Source organism: Carassius gibelio, chromosome A14, assembly GCF_023724105.1.
Source record: "Carassius gibelio isolate Cgi1373 ecotype wild population from Czech Republic chromosome A14, carGib1.2-hapl.c, whole genome shotgun sequence".
Classification (NCBI taxonomy): Eukaryota; Metazoa; Chordata; class Actinopteri; order Cypriniformes; family Cyprinidae; genus Carassius; species Carassius gibelio.
Window position 1 is genome coordinate 21,800,964 of NC_068384.1, and position 21,835 is coordinate 21,822,798.

The 21,835-nt window shown below is 40.7% G+C and overlaps 1 protein-coding gene and 1 pseudogene across 2 annotated transcripts; one reads left to right on the forward strand and one right to left on the reverse strand.

Moving 5' to 3' along the window:
- LOC128026848 (myosin heavy chain, fast skeletal muscle-like) overlaps positions 1-21,835 on the forward strand; it is a 250,397-nt pseudogene that overhangs the window by 213,503 nt on the left and 15,059 nt on the right.
- On the reverse strand, positions 1,253-11,493 carry LOC128026844 (probable G-protein coupled receptor 174). 2 transcript variants are annotated; one of them, XM_052614081.1, is made up of 2 exons: positions 11,245-11,493; positions 1,253-2,962 (listed from the first exon to the last, which is right to left on the reverse strand). In XM_052614081.1, exon 2 carries the CDS (start codon positions 2,757-2,759, stop codon positions 1,752-1,754), a length of 1,008 nt encoding a protein of 335 aa, XP_052470041.1. In that variant the 5' UTR covers positions 2,760-2,962; positions 11,245-11,493; the 3' UTR covers positions 1,253-1,751. The 2 variants fall into 2 exon arrangements, with proteins under 2 accessions (XP_052470041.1, XP_052470042.1); XM_052614082.1 differs by having other exon boundaries at positions 1,253-2,967.

Below are 21,835 nucleotides of genomic sequence, written 5' to 3' on the forward strand. Positions count from 1 at the left end.
CACACCTCTTTAAAGTTATTTTTAGTGATCTCCGACTGGCGAAGTCGAACATCATTAGCGCCGGCATGAATAACAATCTTACTGTATTTACGCTTAGCATTAGCCAGCACTTTTAAATTTGCCAAGATGTCAGGCGCTCTGGCTCCCGGTAAACATTTGACTATGGTGGCTGGTGTCTCTATATTCACGTTCCGTACAATAGAATCACCAATAACTAGAGCACTTTCATCAGGTTTCTCAGTGGGTGCATCACTGAGTGGGGAGAACCTGTTTAATGTTTTGATCGGAACAGAAGAGCGGTGTTTTGACCCACGACTATGCTGCCTCACTGTCACCCAGTTGCCCTGCTGCAGGGGCTCTGCTGGAACCGGACAATGTACAGGAATCCCTGAGCTAGACGCATCCAAAGCCGTATCTAGAGCCCTAACATTCTTACTGTCCTCAATTAAAGTTTGGATGCGTGTCTCTAATTCTGAAATCTTCTCTGTCAGCCTAACTATTTCCCTGCATTTATCACATGTGAATCCCTCATCAGCGACAGAGATAGATAAACTGTACATGTGGCAAGAGGTGCAAATAACAATTGTAGGAGAAGCCATTACTCACCGTGCTTGATGAAATATTCTTACTGCGGTTGTTTGATGAACTTGTGGAAAACTGCAGCGTGAGAGAGGAGAGGAGAGGAGAAAAGAAAACGCTAAACGCTGTCCTTGTTTAGTCTGATTATGTTCTTTTGATGTCACCTGTGTTCCCGTGATTGCCCTGTGTTTAGAAGTCTAATCTGTTCAGTTTGTGTTTTTCAGGTCTAGTCTTTCTCTATGTGTGTTGGCTCAAGTGCCTATTGTGGATTATCTCCTGTGTTTCCTTGATTAAAGACCATTCGTGTTTACTCGTGCCTCCTGCGTGCTTCACCACAGTGTTATGTGACAGAAGACCTGACCAGAACCGTAACCTCTGTGTTTTCCCCTCCGTTTATTTTCTCGTTATTCTGTGTTTTTGTTTCTTTTGTGTTTCCTGTTATAGAATTACGTCATGTGAATCCTGAGTTTTCGCAGTACTGATCGTGAGCTGGACCTGGGCTATTAAAATCCCACAGACCCAATCACAAGCTCACAATCATGACATCACAACCCATTTTTCATAGTATTAAATAACAAACTAAAAATAAAAAATTATTAGAAAAATGATCACTTGAAAATACAAAAGCATTATAATAACTAAAAATGACAGAAACCTCATTTGGAAAAATGTATTTGAAATGTATTTCTTTTTTATTATTTTTTTCTTCTCATTTTGGCTCACGTGCCATTTCACATGGAGAGGGTTTGGTTTATGACTTAAACTGCAGCCAGGCACCAGAAGGCCATCAAAATTGCAGGTCATGTGCAACACACTTGGTTTCCATAAAAATGGGAAGCTCACAGCTGTGGTAATAATCCAAAATATTTCATAAGCAATAAGCAGCAAGTAAGCATATTAGAATGAAGGATCATGTGATACTGAAGACTGGAGTAATGTTGCTGAAAATTCAGCTTTGATCACAGCAATAAATTACATTTTAACATACATTCAAGTAGAACATTTTAAATATGTGAATATTTTCTTCACATTCTTGTTTTTGTTTAATTAAATGTATTTCTGCACATTCCATTAAGAGCAGAATGATGATTTGTTATTAAATTCCTAAGAAAATGTTAGGAAAAGCTCTGTTTTGTGGCTTAAAACAGTTTCTTTGTGCTGTCTCTGCCAGTTCAGTCCGTTTCTTTTAGAGTGCAGACTGTAGAATTTGTGGAGAAAGTTCTGTGCTGTAATGGCAAACTTTCGTGAAATTCTGGCCTGGAAAGACGCCGCTTGAACTCATCAGTTGTGAAGTAGTACATGACTGGGTCCAGACAGCAGTTCAAACTCGCTAGACACAAGGTGATTGGATGAGCGTGGAGCACTGCATTCCTAAAACCAGAACTGACATTACAGTTTGATTTGGCCAAGAAGTCTAAAGGGAAAGTTATGTGATAGGGCACAAAGCAAACCAGGAACACACCAGCACAACTCAAAACCATCTTGAGTGCCTTGTGCTTCTCCCCAGTGTCCTGTAGCACACAGGTCCTCTGCCGCAGACTGGCAGCGGTCAGCCACGAGCAGGTGACCACTACAGCCAGCGGCAGAAGAAAGCCTGTGATCTCTGCCAATGTCACAAGGGACACTCCTAGTTCTTTGCTGAGTGGCATCATGGGTAGCTCAGAGAAGCAGAATACTGTATTGGGGGTCGGGTTTTTTCGTAGGAGAGGGAATGGAAGGCATCCCAGACCCACAATGAACCACCCAATTAAACACAAACCCCGGTCCTGCTGTTTTTTCATGGTGCCAGTGCGCAGCGGCTGGATAATGAGTCGACAGCGTCTCACACTGATGCAAGCCAGGAAGTAGATGCTGGCATACATATTGACGTATTTTAGATAGAAACAGAGCATGCAGGCAACATCTCCAAAAGGCCACGAGTTGTTCAAATAGTAGTAAATGCGCAGAGGTAGTGACAGCACCTGCAGCAGATCAGCGACGGCCAGGTTAATCATGAATATCACAGCCTTCTTTGTCTCCTTTATGTAGGCGTAAAAAACCCAGAGCGCGAGAACATTGCCAATCAGTCCAGGAACTAGAATCACAGTGTAGAAGATGGCATAGATGTGATGCTGATATTCTTGTATTGACGTTACTTGGTGCGCAGTAGTGTTATTGCAATAGATGTGACTGGCATTCATCTTCTTCTCATTTAACTCAAGTCCGAGAGTCCTCCCGTTAACTACGAAGGTTCAACTTGGCATAACACTGAAGTTTTGGGATGGCACACGTCGTAAGACACCTTTCAGCACTCAGGAAACACAAAAATCACTTATTTAAAAGATGCTTGAGAAAATCCCAGAGATTCTTCAGGGTCTTCTGACATTCTTACGAGAGTCGTGTCCTGTTCTGAAAGACAGTAGAGATGCTCTAGTTAGACACAATCAAGCGTTATTGCATTCTAACAGAGGAAGGACATTAGTCTCAGTGAGGCTCATTAGTCTCATGCACAGCTATCTGTGAACTTTACAAATGCTGCAAATGTAGCTTACCACACAAGCAATAATTGATGTGAAGAGATCTGTATGAATGGAGACATGTTTGTGAATTCAAGTGTTTTCTTTTGTATTAATGCATCAAGACTTTTGTGGATCAGGTGACATGCATGTATTCATCAACAGTGTTGGGGAAAGTTACTTTTAAAAGTAATGCATTACAATATTGCTTTACTCCTTAAAGTAACTAATTATGTTACTTATTTTTATAGAAAGTACTTTGACGTTACTTTTTAAATATGAGCAAGGCTTGATTGTTTTTAATACAAGTTCTATTTATAACAAATTTAAAAGCCTATTCACACCAAAAAGTGTAATGAATAAATCTCAGGCTGAAGGAAAAGTAAATTTTTTGCGAGTGGGATGAATTTATGCACATTCACATTTAGTCTAGAACCACACCATGCGCATACAAATCTTCTGCAGTTCTGATTTCTCCCAATATGGGAACAGGAGACTTGTCAGTCCATAAATGGGAATTTTTTTTTTTTAATTAGCTCCGATATTTTCTTGTAAATTAAAATAGAAGGTGTTACTTTACTAGTTACTTGAAAAAAGTAATCTGATTACGTAACTTGTGTTACTTGTAATGTGTTACCCCCAACACTGTTCATCAATGTCTTTACTGAGTCCAACCTATTTGATTCATAGGTAAGAGTGTAAAAGCTCAGAGAGGTATGGCGGAGCAAGACCATTTAGTGATTTAAAAGCAAATAACAGAATTTTTTAATGGATCCTAAATTGAATAGGCAGCCAGTGTAATGAAGCTAAAATAGGGGAAATGTGCTCATGTTTACATGTGCCTGTTAAAAGACGTGCTGCTGCATTTTGTATCATGGAGATGGGTGATGGAGGACTCACTAACCCCCACATATAGTGAGTTACAGTAGTCCAACCGTGTAGTTACAAAGGCGTGGATTACAGTTTCAAAATGTAGTCTTGACAGAATTGGCTTTATTTTGGCCAGCTGCCTTAAATGAAAAAAGCTTGATTTGACAACAGCTTTGATCTGACTGTCAAATTTAAGCTCAGGGTCCACTTTAACTCCTAGGTTTGTGATACTAGGTTTAATATAGGGTGCTAAGGAGCCCAGGTGTACAGGTGGGGTCCCAGTGGTGACTCCAAAAACCATCACTTCTGTTTTTTTATCATTACAATTTTAAAAGTTCAGAGCCATCCAGGCCTTTATGTCAACGAGACAATTGAGTAGTTGTCCAACAGAGTTATCATTTTTCTTTTTTAAGAGGTACATAAATCTGACTGTCATCTGCATAACAGTGGAATGAAATGCCATACTTTCTAAGTATGGAACCAAGTGGAAGCAAATACAGAGAGAAAAGTAGAGGACCGAGGACTGAGCCCTGTGGGACCCCACACAAGAGAGGAGCAGAGGAGGATACAGAGTCACCTAAGCTAACACAAAAAGTTTGATCCGCTAAGTATGACCTAAACCACTCCAGTGCTATGCCACTGATGCCCACCCACTGCCTTAAACATGAACTCAATATTGCATGATCCACTGTGTCAAATGCAGCAGTTAGATCTAAAAGCACAAGGATAACACAGTCACCAGAGTCAGTAGCTAAAAAGATATCATTAAAAACTCTTAAAAAAGCAGATTTGGTGCTTTGCAAGGTCTTAAAACCGGACTGGAAAACCTCTAGTATATTATGTTCTTCCAAAAAGGCCAATAATTGACTGTACACAATCTTCTCCAGGATTTTTGAAAGGAAAGGCAATTTGGAAATAGGCCTGAAATTAGCAAGAACTGACGGATCTAGAACATGTTTTTTAATAAGAGGTTGAACTACTGTATGTTTTTAAATTGTAGGGACCACACCCGAGGTCAGATTACTATTTATATCTGCTACAGCAGATGGTCCTACAGTGGGGAAAACCTCCTTAAATAGTCGAGGGGGGACAGCATCATTTGGAGAACCCAAGGGCTTCAAATGACCAACAACCTCCTCTAAAGAGGAAAAAGTCACCAGCTCAAAATGATCAAAGACAGCCGAGCAGGGGACAGAGATTGAAGGGTCATACGCAAATAAATTAGACATATGTAATTTTTCCATTTCTATTTGGATCTTCCTTACATAAGAACACAAACATGCACATTGTTCAAAACCACAAATTCAGTAATTGCAGCAATATTTTTTTTTGCTAATGTTTTCTCTGACAACAGAGGACAGCGTTTACAAGCAGCATAAAGGTTTGTGGTTAAGGAAGGACTTTTATCCTATTTGGGAACAGTGGTTGAGCTCGCAAGGTGTTTTAATTTTCATTCAGTCAACTGACATTCACATGTCATAGTTTTTAATTAGGGGTGCTCCGATCACGATCAGCCGATCGTTAATGCGCATCTCGTCAGTAAAGCCGGTTTTCTAATCAGCGGTTAATTGCATCAGGTGCTTGATTTCACATAGAGCAGCTGTTACTACACAGAGCCGTTGTTAACTGAGAAGATGCGCCAAAAAACGCTGAAAATGAACTGGATTTGCGCATCTTCTCTATTAACAATGCCTCTGTGTAGTAACAGCTGCTCGATGTGAAATCACACACCTGATGGAATTAACCGCTGATTAGATAACCGGCTTTACTGATGAGATGCGCTTTAACGATCTGCCGATCGTGATCGGAGCACCCCTATTTTTAATAGTTGTACTGGGAGTGGTATAGGAACAGCTCCAATCAGGACTGCAAAGCCCTGCAGAGAGTCGTGCGCTTAGCTGAGCGCATCTCAAGGTCTGCTCTCCTCTCTCTGCAGGACATCTAACTCAAACGCTGCAAAAGCATAGCTGTTAAAATCATCAAGAACTCCATCCACCCCAGTAACTGTCTTTTCGCTTTGCTGCCATCTAGTAAGGGCTTCCGTAGCCTGATGGCAAAAATTGAGAGACTTAGGAGGAGTTTCTTCCCCCAGGCCATCAGGCTCCTAAACTCAAAACAAGCCTCTTAACATCAACACACCTCCACTTAATAATCAGTCATATATTCATCATTCTCGACCTCATATTGACATATTGACGGTGTCACAAGCTGTTTACACATTCGCCTCTTCTATATTCCTGTATATCTTAATATTTACAGTATACTACAGTATACTTTCATATACATTATGTTCTTTTCTATACTTAATTCTACATTATACATCTTTTTTATATTTTATTCTTATAAATTATTATTTACTTTTATTCTTCCATTCCTATAAATATATATATATATATATATATATATATATATATATATATATATATATATATATATATATATATATATCATCTGTGTTGTATTCTTTAATAATTTCGCTGTCCATGATGTGGACCTGATTCACATTTAATATGCTCTATATAATCATGTATGTGACAAATAAAAATCTTGAATCTTGAAAGTTACACCAGGTAAAACACTACATGGGTATTTTGACTGATAAAACTGTAACATTGCAGTAAATGGATCGTGAGTATGGAACAGCGCAATCAACATGTTTTGTATTTGAGCCTACCATGACGTGTCAGTGAGGTAACGTTAATCCATGCATTTATGACCTCAAGGTTAGATTATTGTAATGCTTTATTGGGTGGTTGTTCTGCATGCTTAGTAAACACACCAAAACCAGGTCAAAATGCTTTGGCTTGCTTAGTTGGGGTCACTTCATCTACAGCGATATCGTTGACTTGATTGCAAATAAATGCACAGACACTATTTAAACTGAACAGAGATGACATCGCTGAATTCAATGATGAACTGCCTTTAACTATCATTTTGCTTTATTAACACACTGTTTTCCTAATGAATGTTGTTCAGTTGCTTTGACGGAATGTATTTTGTTTAAATCGCTATATAAATAAAGGTGACTTGACTTTACTTAACAAAGCTACGTTTTCAGAAGATCATTAAAAGGCTTCAAACAAATAAAATACCAATCTAAAAGCTAAAAGGGGTATCAGTGAGGTGTTATGATTCATTAAAAGGCTGGTTTACAGAAATCATGATGACATCAGAAAACAGTCATTAAAATAAGCACTGTTCCAATTATCTGTTAATAATTACAGAATGCATTTACATATGCAGTTGTTACAATTCTAATTAAAGCGTACATTTTTACAGTGATTCATATGAATAACCATGTGTTGTATAGATGTTCTGATGCAACTTCAACAAATCAACAAGGGAAAATAAAGGAGGTGTCAAAAATAATCAGAAAGTAGAACTTTATATATATTGCTGTGTGTTTTACCGATGTACTTGATTTTTTTTTTCTGTTCTACTTTCTTCTTATTAAAACCTCTCCACGTCACAAGTGCTTCCGGTATTGTTCAGTGAATACAGATATAGCTAAGACATATAAATTTCACTCATAAGCACATCATCACCCTGGGTGTGTAGTATTTTTCTAATAATTCTATAGCTTGATGTCAATTATTCCTTATATAAATTATAGATTTGTTTCAAATGAATGATAAAAAATATAGTGGCTTCAGGAACTGAAGGTATGATTCCTGAAACACACACACAAATTATTCATATTTAAAGGGATACTCCACTCCAAAATGGAATTTTGTCAATATTCACTTACCCCATGTCGTTCCAAACCCGCTTTGTTCATCTTTGGAACACAGTTTAAGATATTTTGGATGAAAACTGGGAGGCTTGTGACTGTCCCATAGACTGCCAAGTAAAACACACTATCCAAGTTCAGAAAAGCAGAGATGTATAGTAACGAAGTAGAACTACTTCACTACTGTACTTAAGTACTAAAAGGCGGTATCTGTACTTTACTAGAGTATTATTTTATTTTTATTACTTTTACTTCAGTACATATTTTCGCTGAGTTTAATACTTTTACTCCGATATTTTTTTATGTGCTGCAATTGTTACTCGTTACAATTAGAAAAATGTTACGAATCACTCCATTACAAACCCACATTACCACTGCCAAAACTGTAGATGGCAGGTTTGATGAAGCTGGCACATCACTGAGCGAAGACTGCGCGTGCTGACTGAACTACTGTGAAGAGAGAGATGAACACCGAGCCGAACCAGATAATGACTCGTTAGCGAGTCAAGAACCGGTTGCATCGATTTTCGGATCACCAGTAGTTCTTTCGGACAGTTCGATTCAATAAACCAGTTGAAGAAAACAGTTCACCTGTTCTTTTGCGCTCGACGTAATGGCGTCATTGGCGTTGACTGCAAGTCTTCGGTTTACCTGGGCTCATAACATTAGCACAGAATCAGTTCAGAATCAATCACCAAAAGAATCAGTTCGGTTCAGACGCTCTATGTGTCGGTTTGCTTCACGCTGAATCACACATGCGCAGTATCATCAGCTCCTCGGTTCACGAAACTGACGCGTCTGACAGAAACGGTTCTTGACTCGTGAACGAGTCATTATCTGGCTCGGCTCCGTGTTCGTCTTCAATTCTCTCTTCACAGCAGTTCAGTCAGTGTACTGTTTGAGTCAATGAATTACTCCGGGATATTGGCTTGTTTGAACTCAGAGGGAGTGTCAGCCACATTAAACAAGTTAACATCTTAATTCATCTGTGGATTAATGCGTATTGGAGACGCGAACCATTTAAAACGATTCAGCTCGATTTGGTGAACTGGTTCAAGAAGATCCGGTAACATCGAATGATTCGTTCACGAAACGGATATCAAAAACTGCTTTGTTTTGAACTCTCTCACAACAGACACGGAAGAGAAGACAATGCTGAATAAAGTCGTAGTTTTTGCTATTTTTGGACCAAAATGTATTTTTGATGCTTCAAAAAATTCTAACTGACCCTCTGATGTCCCATGGACTACTTTGATGATGTTTTTCTTACCTTTCTGGACATGGACAGTATACCGTACACACAGCTTCAATGGAGGGACTGAGAGCTCTCGGACTAAATCTAAAATATCTTAAACTGTGTTCTGATGATGAACAGAGGTCTCACGGGTTTGGAACGACATGAGGGTGAGTTATTAATGATATAATTTTGCAAATTGGGCGAACTAACCCTGTAACCGTTTTTGGTTTACAAAAAGTTACAGTCAAAGGAATTGTGATTGTTCTTTAGGTTAATCATTTGAAATAGTAAAAACAATATGTTCAAACTTTTGACTACATTCTTTAATAACTACATAACACAATACTTGTACTTTTACTTTCAGTACTTGAGTAGTACATTTTAAAATAGACTACCTGCAATACTTAAGTACAAAAAATGTTGAATACTTTAGTACTTCTACTTAAGTGTGGTGCTTAAAGAGCACTTCTACTTCTACTCAAGTCACTTTTTTTATAGAGCACTTGTACTTTTACTCAAGTATGGGTCTCTAGTACTTTATACATCTCTGCAGAAAAGTATGAAAGACATCGTCAGAATATTCAATCTGCCAACAGTGGTTCAACTGTAATTTTATGAAGCAACAACAATATTTTTTTGTACACGAATAAAACTAAAATAAAGACTTTGTGCAACAATTTGTCTCCTCTGTGTCTCTCCGTATTAATTTAATGGCACTACAGTGATTCAGAGAGACACAGAGAAGACAAAATATCTTTAATTTTGTTCCATAGACGAACTAAGCGTTTACAGGTTAGGAATGACATGGTGATTAAAATTTAAAAACAACATTTTTATTTTGGGGTGTAGTATCAATTTAATATATGTATATTCCCAACAAATATATACTCCTGAAATCTGGACCCAGAAAAAAAATAAACAAAAACAACCCCCCCCCCCGCCCCCCGCCACACACACACACACACACACACACACACACACACACTTTTCTCGACAATGAAAAACAGTTTTTGATGGATTCCCTTGCTCACTGTCTCGACTCGCTGTGAGGAGACCTGAGGACATGTCAGCCTGCATCCCGTACTGAGCACATGGACAACTATCAGTGAATCCCGAACATGGAAACTGCATTTCTGACCTACTGATTCACAATGTGTGGCTTGTGTTTTTGGAGAGGAATGAGATAAGAGTGCTGTTTGCATCTTTGTCTTCCACCTCTCACACACTAGCTGTAACCCATTCCCCCTCACAACTGAAACAAGATACTGGCCACATTTCCGTATGATGAACATGCAGCCATTTTCCTCTTTGATGTCAGTTTGTGGGTTTTGTGCACTGTTCACCATGAGACCGTCATTTTTCTCAGTAAGGGACTTTCCATATTCATACGTGTGCACTGTGTTACTGCACTGTGTGTTTCACAGAAACAAGCCATCCCACTTGAATGCATCATGATTGATGTCACTTTTTCAAACTGTATAAATTATTAGATGTTGAAATCCTACAAACACACTTAACAACGCACATAACCAAATTATATTCTGTAAAGTCTAGATGCACCAATATTATAATTAGTGAATCAGTTAATAAAAAAAAATACAATAATAATAATGATGAAGATGATGATGGTTGTAAAAAGTTATACATAATATGAAAGGTAAATCTTTAGATTTAAGTAAGAAAGGAAACAGACTGATAAAAATATTTTTTTAATGAACTGTTTTAAAAATAACTTTCCAGGAACATAAAGGTTAACAGAGTAGAAGTTGCATTGAGGAAAAAAACAAATTCCTGGTTGGCTGTAAAGTAATGGACCGAAGAAGATAAGTGTTTACCCTTCACCAAGAATCTGAGCACAACCCAGGCCTTTCAGCCTCCAACTGTTGACTAAATCTACTGAATACTTTTATTCTAATTCATCTTTTATTAGACACATTTGTAGTAGTATTAATAATATGAATACTATTTAGCATTGTGATTTAAGGCTGTCTTTAGATTCAACTCAATTTCCAACTCAATTTGCACTGTTCATGTACACATGTGCGAGTCTGTGTTACAAGAGCATAAGCGTCACTGTAATCAATCTTTCTGTCAGACTATAGAATGCAGAGGAACATGTTTAGCCTTATTGAGTTTTGAAAGCATGTAAAAATGATGCCAATGCATGTCAACCCATCACACTCATATCCCACTCTGCTCAGAAGAATCTGCTAGCATTAGTTTTAGTTAAGGTTTAGTGTTAGGTCTTTCTAAGCTAACAAGCTTTAACACTTGACTATACTGTAATGGTCTGACCTGCACCAAATGAAAAGTGTATGAAAAGAAGATCTTACCGTATAAATGAAGTTGTCTCTGACAGGAACACACGTCAACATGTGCTCTCAACCCAAAGCAGATAACGTTTCCTCAGATAAAATCACCATTTATACATCACTCTAGCCTCTTGCTTTGGAAGCACCTCATCTTTGAAACAGTTTAGATTTTTTTTATATGTATTTTAAAAAATGATCCTTGATCTCAGGCGATGTACTTTCTGTTTCTGTCTTCTCACACTGACTCATTTATTTGTTTCCTGTGAGGGTGTGAACAGTTTTCTGCTTTTTTTTCATTCTTACTTCTGCTATTTATCTCATAGTGTTGCCTGATCTGTGCTCGTGATGAAAAAAAAGAGAGATGTTGTTTTTGCTCTACTATTGTTTTTATCTAGTCTTTAACTATAATGTACTTACTTTTATATCAATAATTTGAACAGCGCACTAACTGTGTACACATATGTTTTTACATTGTACTTTGATTTAAAAAACACATTCCTGTAATTACATCTGTAATTAATGTCTGGAGTCAAATCTACAATTACTATAACATTATCTATAATGTTTGCAGTTGCCCTTAAAACATACGTTGTTAATTTCTTTCTTGCTTTCTCTTTCCTTCTTTCTTTCTTTCTTTTTTTCTTATGTAGCATTAAGTGTTTAGAGTTTAGTCAGATATCTTTCCTTTCAGCCTGTTTTCTTTTACATTCTCAGTATGTGATTTTTCATGGATTTCTACTGAGTGATTATGTGTAGATTATCAAGTTAATATATTGTCTGTATTCACTGAAAACAAAATTTATTTCACAGATAATCAAATGAAACTTTCATAACATCCTGTCTGCAAACCCTCATGACATTCTATAGAAAAAAAATAAAATAAAGGTACAATTTACAAGATATTTGCAGTAAAATATCCAAAAACCACTAGGCAGCTTTTGTCCAGCTGATTACTAACAATATCTCTAATGTTTTAATTTACTTGTAAATCATGAGAAAATCCCCATTCTAAACAGTGACACGGGGCAGTGCAGTCGCCTGTCATTGACGTTAGTGACCCTTTGTTACAGCCTTTACTGACGTAAAAACCTCAACTAGAAAGAGATGCCGATCTCGCATGTGTTTTGCTCGACAGGTAATTTGTTTTGATTCGTATCTTTACAGAAAACGTATGCTATTATAACGATCAACAAGATTAGTATAATGGGGCATAAACGCCAATCGCGGGGCCACGCGAGGACGTGTCTGATCCATAGTCCGATCGCGTCTTTGCTTTAACTTTGTATGTAATCTACTCATGCAAACATTGATCTCGCGTTAAATCCATGATTTATCTTTCCATCTGATTGATGGCTGTCACTTGTTGGATAGAAGATAATGAATCCCATCATTCCACGCTCCTTCTTAGCGTCATCATACCACGCGATTGTTATTGTTTTGGTAGTGCGCCCCTTAGTGGCAGGTCCTACAACCTGTACCTTTAATACACTATATATTCAACTCAATCATTTAATAGATTAATCAAAAATAAGCAGACAATAGATTTATGAGTTTAATAGCTGACTTTCATTTTTGTTGATCTTTCCTCAGCTGGTTTCTGGTATTATTCAAGTCATGAAGAGCTTAAAATACCCCACCTATTTTAATAGTATTAAAAGCACCTTTTCACAAACAATCTTTTGGTCATGTCTTCAGTATAGGGCCCAATTCACACTAATAAGTAGTTGCTTATTAGCATGCCTATTATTAACATATTGGCTGTTTATTAGTGCTTATAAATTACATATAATGCATGACATCCATAATCCTACCCAATACCCTAAACTTAACAACTGCCTTATAAACTATTAATAAGCAGCAAATAAGGAGTTAATTGAGGCAAAAGTCATAGTTAATGGTTATTTAATAGTGAGAACTGGACCCTAAAATAAAGTGTGACCTTCACGTCTTATTTGAGCACAAACATATAACATTCATAACCAATTGAATGTTGAATTTTGAATATATACGTATATATATGTGTGTGTGTGTGTGTGTATGTGTGTGTGTGTATGTGTGTGTGTGTTTCACCAAAACAGCTTTTATTTGTAAAATGGCACAGATTCCTAAATTTTAGCTTCTTAATCAGTCAGTAAAGCATTATATTATGATAATATGATAATTAAGCACTATTTCATGATAGAACTTGGGTGATTAGATCTAAAACTTGGTAACCATCTATGAATGCATATTTGTAATTGTAACAGAATTTAGGACCGGTGGTGATGCTTAATATATTGTTGGGCATTTAGGGTTTATGTAAAAAAAATAGATGATACTAAATAAATCATAGTAATTGTTATTAAACATAATACTACTACTACTAATACTACTATACTAACAATATAAAGTGCACTTAGATTGATGAGCTGCTGGATTCATGAATATAAATCAAGGTGTCAGCCTTGGCTTGAACTGATTTGCTGAAATCAAAACAAGGGCCGTGATAGATGAGTGCCAGCCAATGTCCACTACAGGAGAAACCGAAATATCTAGGACTTTGTACTTTGCTATCCTAGGAACTACCAAAATCCAGCGTTTTGTGACCTCAGGGAGCGTGATGGATTGTAACGTGGTAGAAGACTAGTTAGGTACACAGGAGCTAAACCATTTAGGACCTAATAGGTGATGAATAATATTTTGTAACTGATACGGAACTTAATAGGTAGACAGTACAGAGACAGTAGAATTGGGGTAATATGATCATATTTTCTTGACCTGGTAAACACTCTAGCTGCTGCATTTTGGAATACCTGTAGCTTGTTTATTGAAGATGCTAGACAACAACCTTGCAGTGTGTGACGGAGCAGTACAATTGTGAAACCAACCTTTTACCAATAAAGAAATCCGACTACGCCACCCTAGAATTTAACTCTAGGGAACAATACTCAAAACCCAAAAATGGAGTGCATTAAGCACACAGGTTCGGTTCCCTCATGGAAGTAAGCAGGAGACGTGGGTGAAGTATCAAAATACAAATGTTTATTAATGCAAGAATGGTTTTTAAAAGAGACACTAAAATGTCGGTAGGCAGGAGACACCACTTTAAATGGAGAAAAACAATTACAAAAATGAATGTGGGCAATAACGGAAAATTAATTTTAAATATGAAAACCAAATAAAGTAAATATCAGCAGGGCTGAGGCTCCCATCGGCAGGAACAGAAATGGAGTCTGGTTTTACAAGAGCACACTTCACACACACACACACACACCAAAGTGCACTCAGATCACACTCCCACACACTTGAAGTGATACACCGCACGCAATGAAGAACCACCACCACAAGAGGGAAGATCCGTTCACCAGTGGGACCCCCAGCTCCTGCAGACAAGCAAAAATAAGTTAACAAAATCACAATTAGCTCCACATCACAAAATAAAGAAAAACATTAGAAGAATCAAATAAGTTCAAAGGAAATTACAAAGCAACTTGAAGTCAGACAGGAAGCAAATCAAGTTGCGTTAAGAAAAAAATAATGTACAAAATAGACAACACAATATAACCACAAGTATAAACAGTAAACGAAAACAAAATCAAAAAGAAAAGAAACAAAACAATTCTCTTCTCTCAATAAAACAAGATCGTCATATTCTCCCTGCTGACACACAAACAGAAAGCGGTCACTACACCCAATCGGAACCAGGCAAACAGTCCCCTTGCAGGAATGTAAGCAAAGGGTCCACAGCACAAAGCGGAAGACAGCAGCAACGCAGCAGATCCGATACAATTTAAATTAGAACGGGATGAAAAGAGAGTGAACGAGAGGGAGAACCCTATAGCGAACACAAAGAGAGACGTTACTAATAATGATACTTGCCCTTCACGAATTATAATTACATTTAAAACACTTACCGTCGAGGTATCACCCCAAATAGAAAATATACAGGCACAGGTCTATTAATCAGCCCACCGACAACAATGGGGTAGAGGAAACCATACCTAGACAGCATGCGGCAGCATCAACAGCACAACAACGGTAGTACAATATGCGTTCATACAGATGCACATGGACACACACATACCTGAGAGGCAACCAGTCACTACATCCACTAAAGCAGCGCTGAAAACACGCCGACACCCGGACAAAACGACACTAGAAGTTTACAAAAAAAATGCTTTAACAGCCCACCAGTTTTCAGATTACATCCCGTTACAGCACACCACGCTTACCTGTAACCACCGTAAACACAGGCACAAAAGGGGAAAATCGGACGTGACGCACCACGGCCAACAACAAATCAGCCCTTATATTACGGATACTGATCGCTGATAGGCAAATCCGGCTGTCAATCACCTAATCTCATTACATTCCACCCCTAGTTTCTGCAACGTCGCCCCGACGGTGATCTAAACTGCAGCCCCCTTCAGAACTCAGTTCCAAGGCCGAAACAAGGTACCAACTGTACTACCAACTATACGAGACACTGAACCAGCACCTACTGCTCGAGGGAGGTGGTGCATGTTAGAGTGGTGACCTGCAGTTCTCCTTCCAGTTCTTCTCACTCCACTCTCAACCACCCCCAATGAATTTGGAGGCAATACAACCAGCTGTGAACCCACCTCAACCTCCGGACCATCTGTTAATCTACAGGCTTCTACAGATAGCGCACCACCAGATGTCTGAGGGACAGAAGGAACAACAGCATCCTGTAGCCGCAACCCACCTCTATCTTGTGGTGTCTCTGGCGCTAAGACAAACAAATCCTCCTCATAATCATGCTCCTCCTCCAGGGGTTGCAGAGGTTCAATGGCCACAGGGTCAGATAATTCAGGAGATAGATCCTGGCCGATCAAGGCCTTCAGCAGAGATCGGTGCACATGCTTTACTCAAGTCTGTGGTGGGAGCAATGGTGTATACCGGCCCACCCCCTTTAGACACTCTAAGGACCTGGTACACCACTGAGCTCCACAGGTCCTGGATTTTGTGTCTACCCCTCACGCTATGATCGCGGAGGTATACCAGCTGACCCTCCTCAAGTGTTGCTTCCTTTACCTGCAGGTCATGCCGGGCCTTTCGTCTATCGGCTGCGGAACCCAACCGTTCCCGGGCATCCTTGAAAGCAACTTGCAACCTACCCTGCTGCTCCAGAATCCATCTATGAACACTGCCAGCAAATGGCTCTTGAACTCTGCCCAACAGGAAATCAACAGGGAGTCTAGGGCTCCTGCCCAAACATTAAAAAGTGCGGAGATTCCCCAGTTGACTGATGAGGGGTGGTGTTATAAGCGAAGAGTACCTGGGGGAGACAGAGCGGCCAGTCACCCTTTTTAGCAAGCGGCAAGGTACGCAACAAGTCATGCAACGTCCTATTGAAGTGTTCCAGCCGGGTGATATGGGGTGGTCCGTGACTTCTCAACCCCATTCAAACTGCAAAGTTGCTGGATGCAGAGTGGACACGACCTGGCACGCCAAATTTGCAAAACCACTCTACCACCAGAACCTAAGCTACGGTCTCTGCCCGTTGGTCTCTAGTCGGTATGGCCAAGGTGTATTTTGTAAAAATATCAGTCATGACTAACACGTTCGCAAGCCCGGACCTTGAGGGCTCTAGCACAGTGAAGTCCAAAGCCAAAACTTCATTAGGACGGGCAGCTAACAAGTGTCCCATAAAGCTACCGAGGGCAGTGGGGACACCTTTAGCACACTGGCACCGCTTGCACTCCTGGCACCAGCGGGCAATGTCCACAGACATCCCAGGCCAGTAGCATCGCTGCCGCACGAGATGGGACGTACGCTCCACCCCCTGATGCCCATGCTGTTGGTGAAGCTGGGTCAAGACTTCGCGTTTCATGACTGCGGGCAATAACACCTGGAAGACCTCCTCACCACCGTCTGGGCGAAACACACGCCGATAGAGCACACCATCAGTCTCGACCAGGCAGTCCCACTGCCGAAGTAGAGTAACTACATACTTTGAGAGTTTCTTACGCTCTTCAGGAGTTGGGGGCAACTTGCGCCTCCAAAACACCAGCAACTCCCCAATGACAGAGTCCATTACCTGCTGAGCACCCATGTCACTGATTGAGGAACAAGGAAATGATTTACCTGGGCCACCTGTTCAACTTGGGCAGCTTGCTGTAACGCCACAGGAACAACCACACCTGGACACAACTCTTGCACCATTCCTGTACCCAAAAAGTTTTGTCATGACAAGGCATCAGCATTACGATTGCTTTTCCCCGACCTATATTTGACCTCAAAGTCAAACGCTGCCACTTGGGCAGCCCAACGCTGTTCCATGGCGCCCAACTTTGTGGAAGTCAGGTAGCTAAGGGGGTTGTTATCGGTAAATACCACACATTTATTGCCCAGCAAGTACTCCCTAAATTTTTCAGTCATGGCCCACTTGAGCGCTAAAAACTCTAGTTTCAAAGAACTGTAGTTAGATTTATTGCGCTCAGTGGGCCTAAGAGTGCGACTGCCATACGCTATAGGGCACACCCTACCTTGCTGCTCCTGTGAAAGGACAGCCCCTAGTCCCCCATGACTAGCATCTACCTCTAAAATAAACGGTAGTGAGAAGTCAGCATAGGCAAGCACTGGGGCTGTGGTCAATTTACCCTTCAACCCCTCAAAGCCACACTGATATTCTGCCGACCAGGCTTCAGCAAACTCCTGAGCACTGCGCTTTACATGTTTTGGGTTTGCCAGCTGAGCCACCAACCCATGAAGAGGGGCAGCCAATTTGGCAAACCCCTCCACAAAGCGCCAGTAGTAGCTAGCGAACCCCAAAAAGGAGCGCAACCCCGAAACATTAATAGGCCGAGGCCATTGTGCAACTGCATCCACTTTACTTTGGTCAGTAGAAACGCCCTCAGAAGAGATGACATGCCCTAAATAATGGACTTTCTTTTGAAAGAAGGCACACTTGGACAATTTGGCCTTCAGGCCTTTTCTTTGCAAGCGGCTCAACACAACCTCCATCCGAGCAAGATGTTGGTCTATTGAGGAGGAAAAGACAATTATATCATCAAGATACAAGAGCAGGGACTGACACCGCTGATCCCCAAACAACCGTTCCATCAAACGTTGGAAGGTGCTTGGGGCGTTGCATAACCCAAAAGGCATTCTGTTCCACTCGAAGAGGCCAAATGGGGTGCAAAAAGCAGTCTTGGGTTTGTCCCTCTCAGCTACAGGTACTTGATTGTACCCGCTGGCCAGGTCCATGGTAGAAAACCAACGGGCCCCAGCCAGCGAATCCAAAGTCTCCTCAATACGTGGTAGAGGGAACGCATCTTTCCTAGTTTTTGAATTTAAGCGACGGTAGTCTACACACATACACAGACTACCTTCCTTCTTTTTGACCAACACAATGGGTGATGGGTAAGGACTGCAGCTCTCTCTAATTACCTGGGATTCCAATAACTGATTGATGTGTGCCTTTACCACATCATACTCTGATGGAGGAATGCGCCTGAACTGCTGCCTGACAGGGATGTCATCCAACAAGGGGATTTCGTGGGAAATCAGGTTTGTGCATCCCAAGTCCCCATCGTATGTAGAGAACACAGGTAAATACTTCTCCAACAATACTCTGACCTTACCCTGTTCTTCTTCTGACAATACCGATAGATCTAATGCGGCTATCTGTTCCTGTACCATAGAAGAACCCTGCACAACCTGTGTACTCACCTTAGCCATAATGGTCTTAACTTCTGCAACTTCTGGGGGTAAACTAACCACATCCACCTGGTTCATCATGCCAATAATGGTGCTAGCATACAGCACTACGTCCATAGTACCAACATTTACTATTGGCACATAGACCGTACCACTGTCCACCCTCAGAAGAGCAGGGGAGGCCAACAAACCTGCCGGTAGACCAGAAGTAGGTGGTTCAAACAATTCAGTACCACTCGAATATTGCACAGAACAGGTTGCAGCAACAAACTTCATGGTGCCACCCATGATGCGACACGCCCGATGTCCACGCACTTTGACTCGCCCCTCACACCCCACAGCTGGCTGAGCATCAACCTGGTGGCAATGTTGTAATGCCTGCAAAACAAAACTGGGGGCCTGTGACACCACCGGTAAATTGAAGAGAGCTGTACCATGCTGGCCAAAGAGCTCCCGGTAGCAGCGGCTGAGGACGTTCATGCCTAACACCCCTGGAACTTGTGCACACACACCACCAGGAGGATCTCTGACCACCAACACGCCACAGCCTAAAACTACTCGCCCACAAAGCTCCACGTCCACAATTCCAAATAACCAATATAGGGAATTGCAAGGCCGTTTGCAGCCTGAAGCTGTAGCCAGTTACACGATCTAAGCTGTTCCTGACCCCACAACCCAAAACTGGTCATAAAGCAACTCTCTGTCATAGTGGACACCATTGAACCAGTGTCCACCAGGCAAGGTACCTGAACCCCACCCATAGATACAACTAGCTGTGAACAAGACGACATAAAACGTGACATAAAATCAATACCAGTGACATTTGAGCCTATCCTTTTCCCAACCAAGTTGTGGCCCTGCAACTCGGTGGGAACTAGTTTTCCGACGGCTGCACGGACAATGACTGCTCACCCCTCATTAAAGTTGAATTCACACGAGTCGACGGTGGGCGGACGAGCATCCGCTCCCCGTCACAATCTCTAGCAAAATGGCCAGGTTTCTGACACCTTCTGCAAATTAAATTCGCCCTAGATGGTCGTAGATGTGACTGAGGATTTTGAAGCTGAGCCATACTTTGAGTTAACTGATTTAATTTTTGTTGCTGCTACCGCAGCATGTCCCGAAGTTCACTCATTTCTGACACTGCTGAACCACCACCACTACTACTGCCACCACTAAGGTTCTGATGTCCCTGTACCCCATATTGAATGCCATAAGCAGATGGAACAGACTGACTTCGACCACGCTCCCCCCCAGGCATACCCTCTCTTTCCCAACGAAGGGCTTCACTGCGAACATCAAATAACGTGACAGTAGGTTGACGTCGCACTAACTGCTTCAGTTCACGTCGAAGGGCACAATCATTAGCATATTCAACAAACTGATCTCTTATCAAAATTTCACCATTAGGGATGCCATGAGGGGACTGATTTTTAACCTTCTCCAGAAGACTCATCAGGGCCAACGAAAATTCTACCAAAGTTTCCCCCTCCTGTTGTCTTCTGGAAAAGAACGACTCTTGAAGCGCTACATAAGACTTTGTGCACCCATATAATTCACGCAACACTCGAATCATTTGTTTCGGGTCCTCCCTCTCGTCCACTGATCGATAACAAATTTCTTCCCTCGCCTCTCCCTCCAGATGATCAACAAAAAAAAAAAGCCTGATCAGCTGTAGACAGACGACGAAGCCGCATACAAGCCTGAGCTTCCTCCACCCACTCGTCAATGCTAATGCCCAACTGACCACTAAACTATGGGCATTTACGATCTCGAGGAACAAATACAAACCGTTCCGTGGTCGATGCACTGGCATCAACGAGTGGGGGAGCCAAAACTACAGGAGTAGAAATATAAGATGGCCCCGGCTGTGCAACAGACACTTGCTCTTGTCTCAGTCGTTCATTATCTGACTTTAATTGAGCCACCAAATCTCTTAGCTCACGCATTTCATCCTCCATAACTGCAATTGCGCAAGCACTTACCACGAATATGTAAACTGAATTTTACATGTGCCGGTCCACCACAGAAAGGGACTGCTACAGTCTGGTTCCTAAAAAAAAGAAAAGAAACACAAGAAAAAGAACAGTACAAACACTCAAACAAACCAAAACCCACGTCTCTGCACTAAATAAGAGGGACCCTGCCGACTACGCCAGAATGTGGCGGAGCAGTACAATTGTGAAACCAACCTTTTACCAATAAAGAAATCCGACTACGCCACCCTAGAATTTAACTCTAGGGAACAATACTCAAAACCCAAAAATGGAGTGCATTAAGCAAAACAGGTTCGGTTCCCTCATGGAAGTAAGCAGGAGATGTGGGTGATGTATCAAAATACAAATGTTTATTAATGCAAGAATGGTTTTTAAAAGAGACACTAAAATGTCAGTAGGCAGGAGACACCACTTTAAATGGAGAAAAACAATTACAAAAATGAATGTGGGCAATAACGGAAAATAAATTTTAAATATGAAAACCAAATAAAGTAAATATCAGCAGGGCTGAGGCTCCCATCGGCAGGAACAGAAATGGAGTCTGGTTTTACAAGAGCACACTTCACACACACACACACACCAAAGTGCACTCAGATCACACTACCACACACTTGAAGTGATACACCGCACGCAATGAAGAACCACCACCACAAGAGGGAAGATCCGTTCATCAGTGGGACCCCCAGCTCCTGCAGACAAGCAAAAATAAGTTAACAAAATCACAATTAGCCCAACATCACAAAATAAAGAAAAACATTAGAAGAATCAAATAAGTTCAAAGGAAATCACAAAGCAACTTGATGTCAGACAGGAAGCAAATCAAGTTGTGTTAAGACAACACAATATAACCACAAGTATAAACAGTAAACGAAAACAAAATCAAAAAGAAAAGAAACAAAACAATTCTCTTCTCTCAATAAAACAAGATCGTCATATTCTCCCTGCTGACACAC

Coding starts and splice junctions, on each gene's coding strand:
- LOC128026844 (XM_052614081.1), bottom strand. CDS start 2,759: ATGAATGCCAGTCACATCTATTGCAATAACACTACTGCGCACCAAGTA.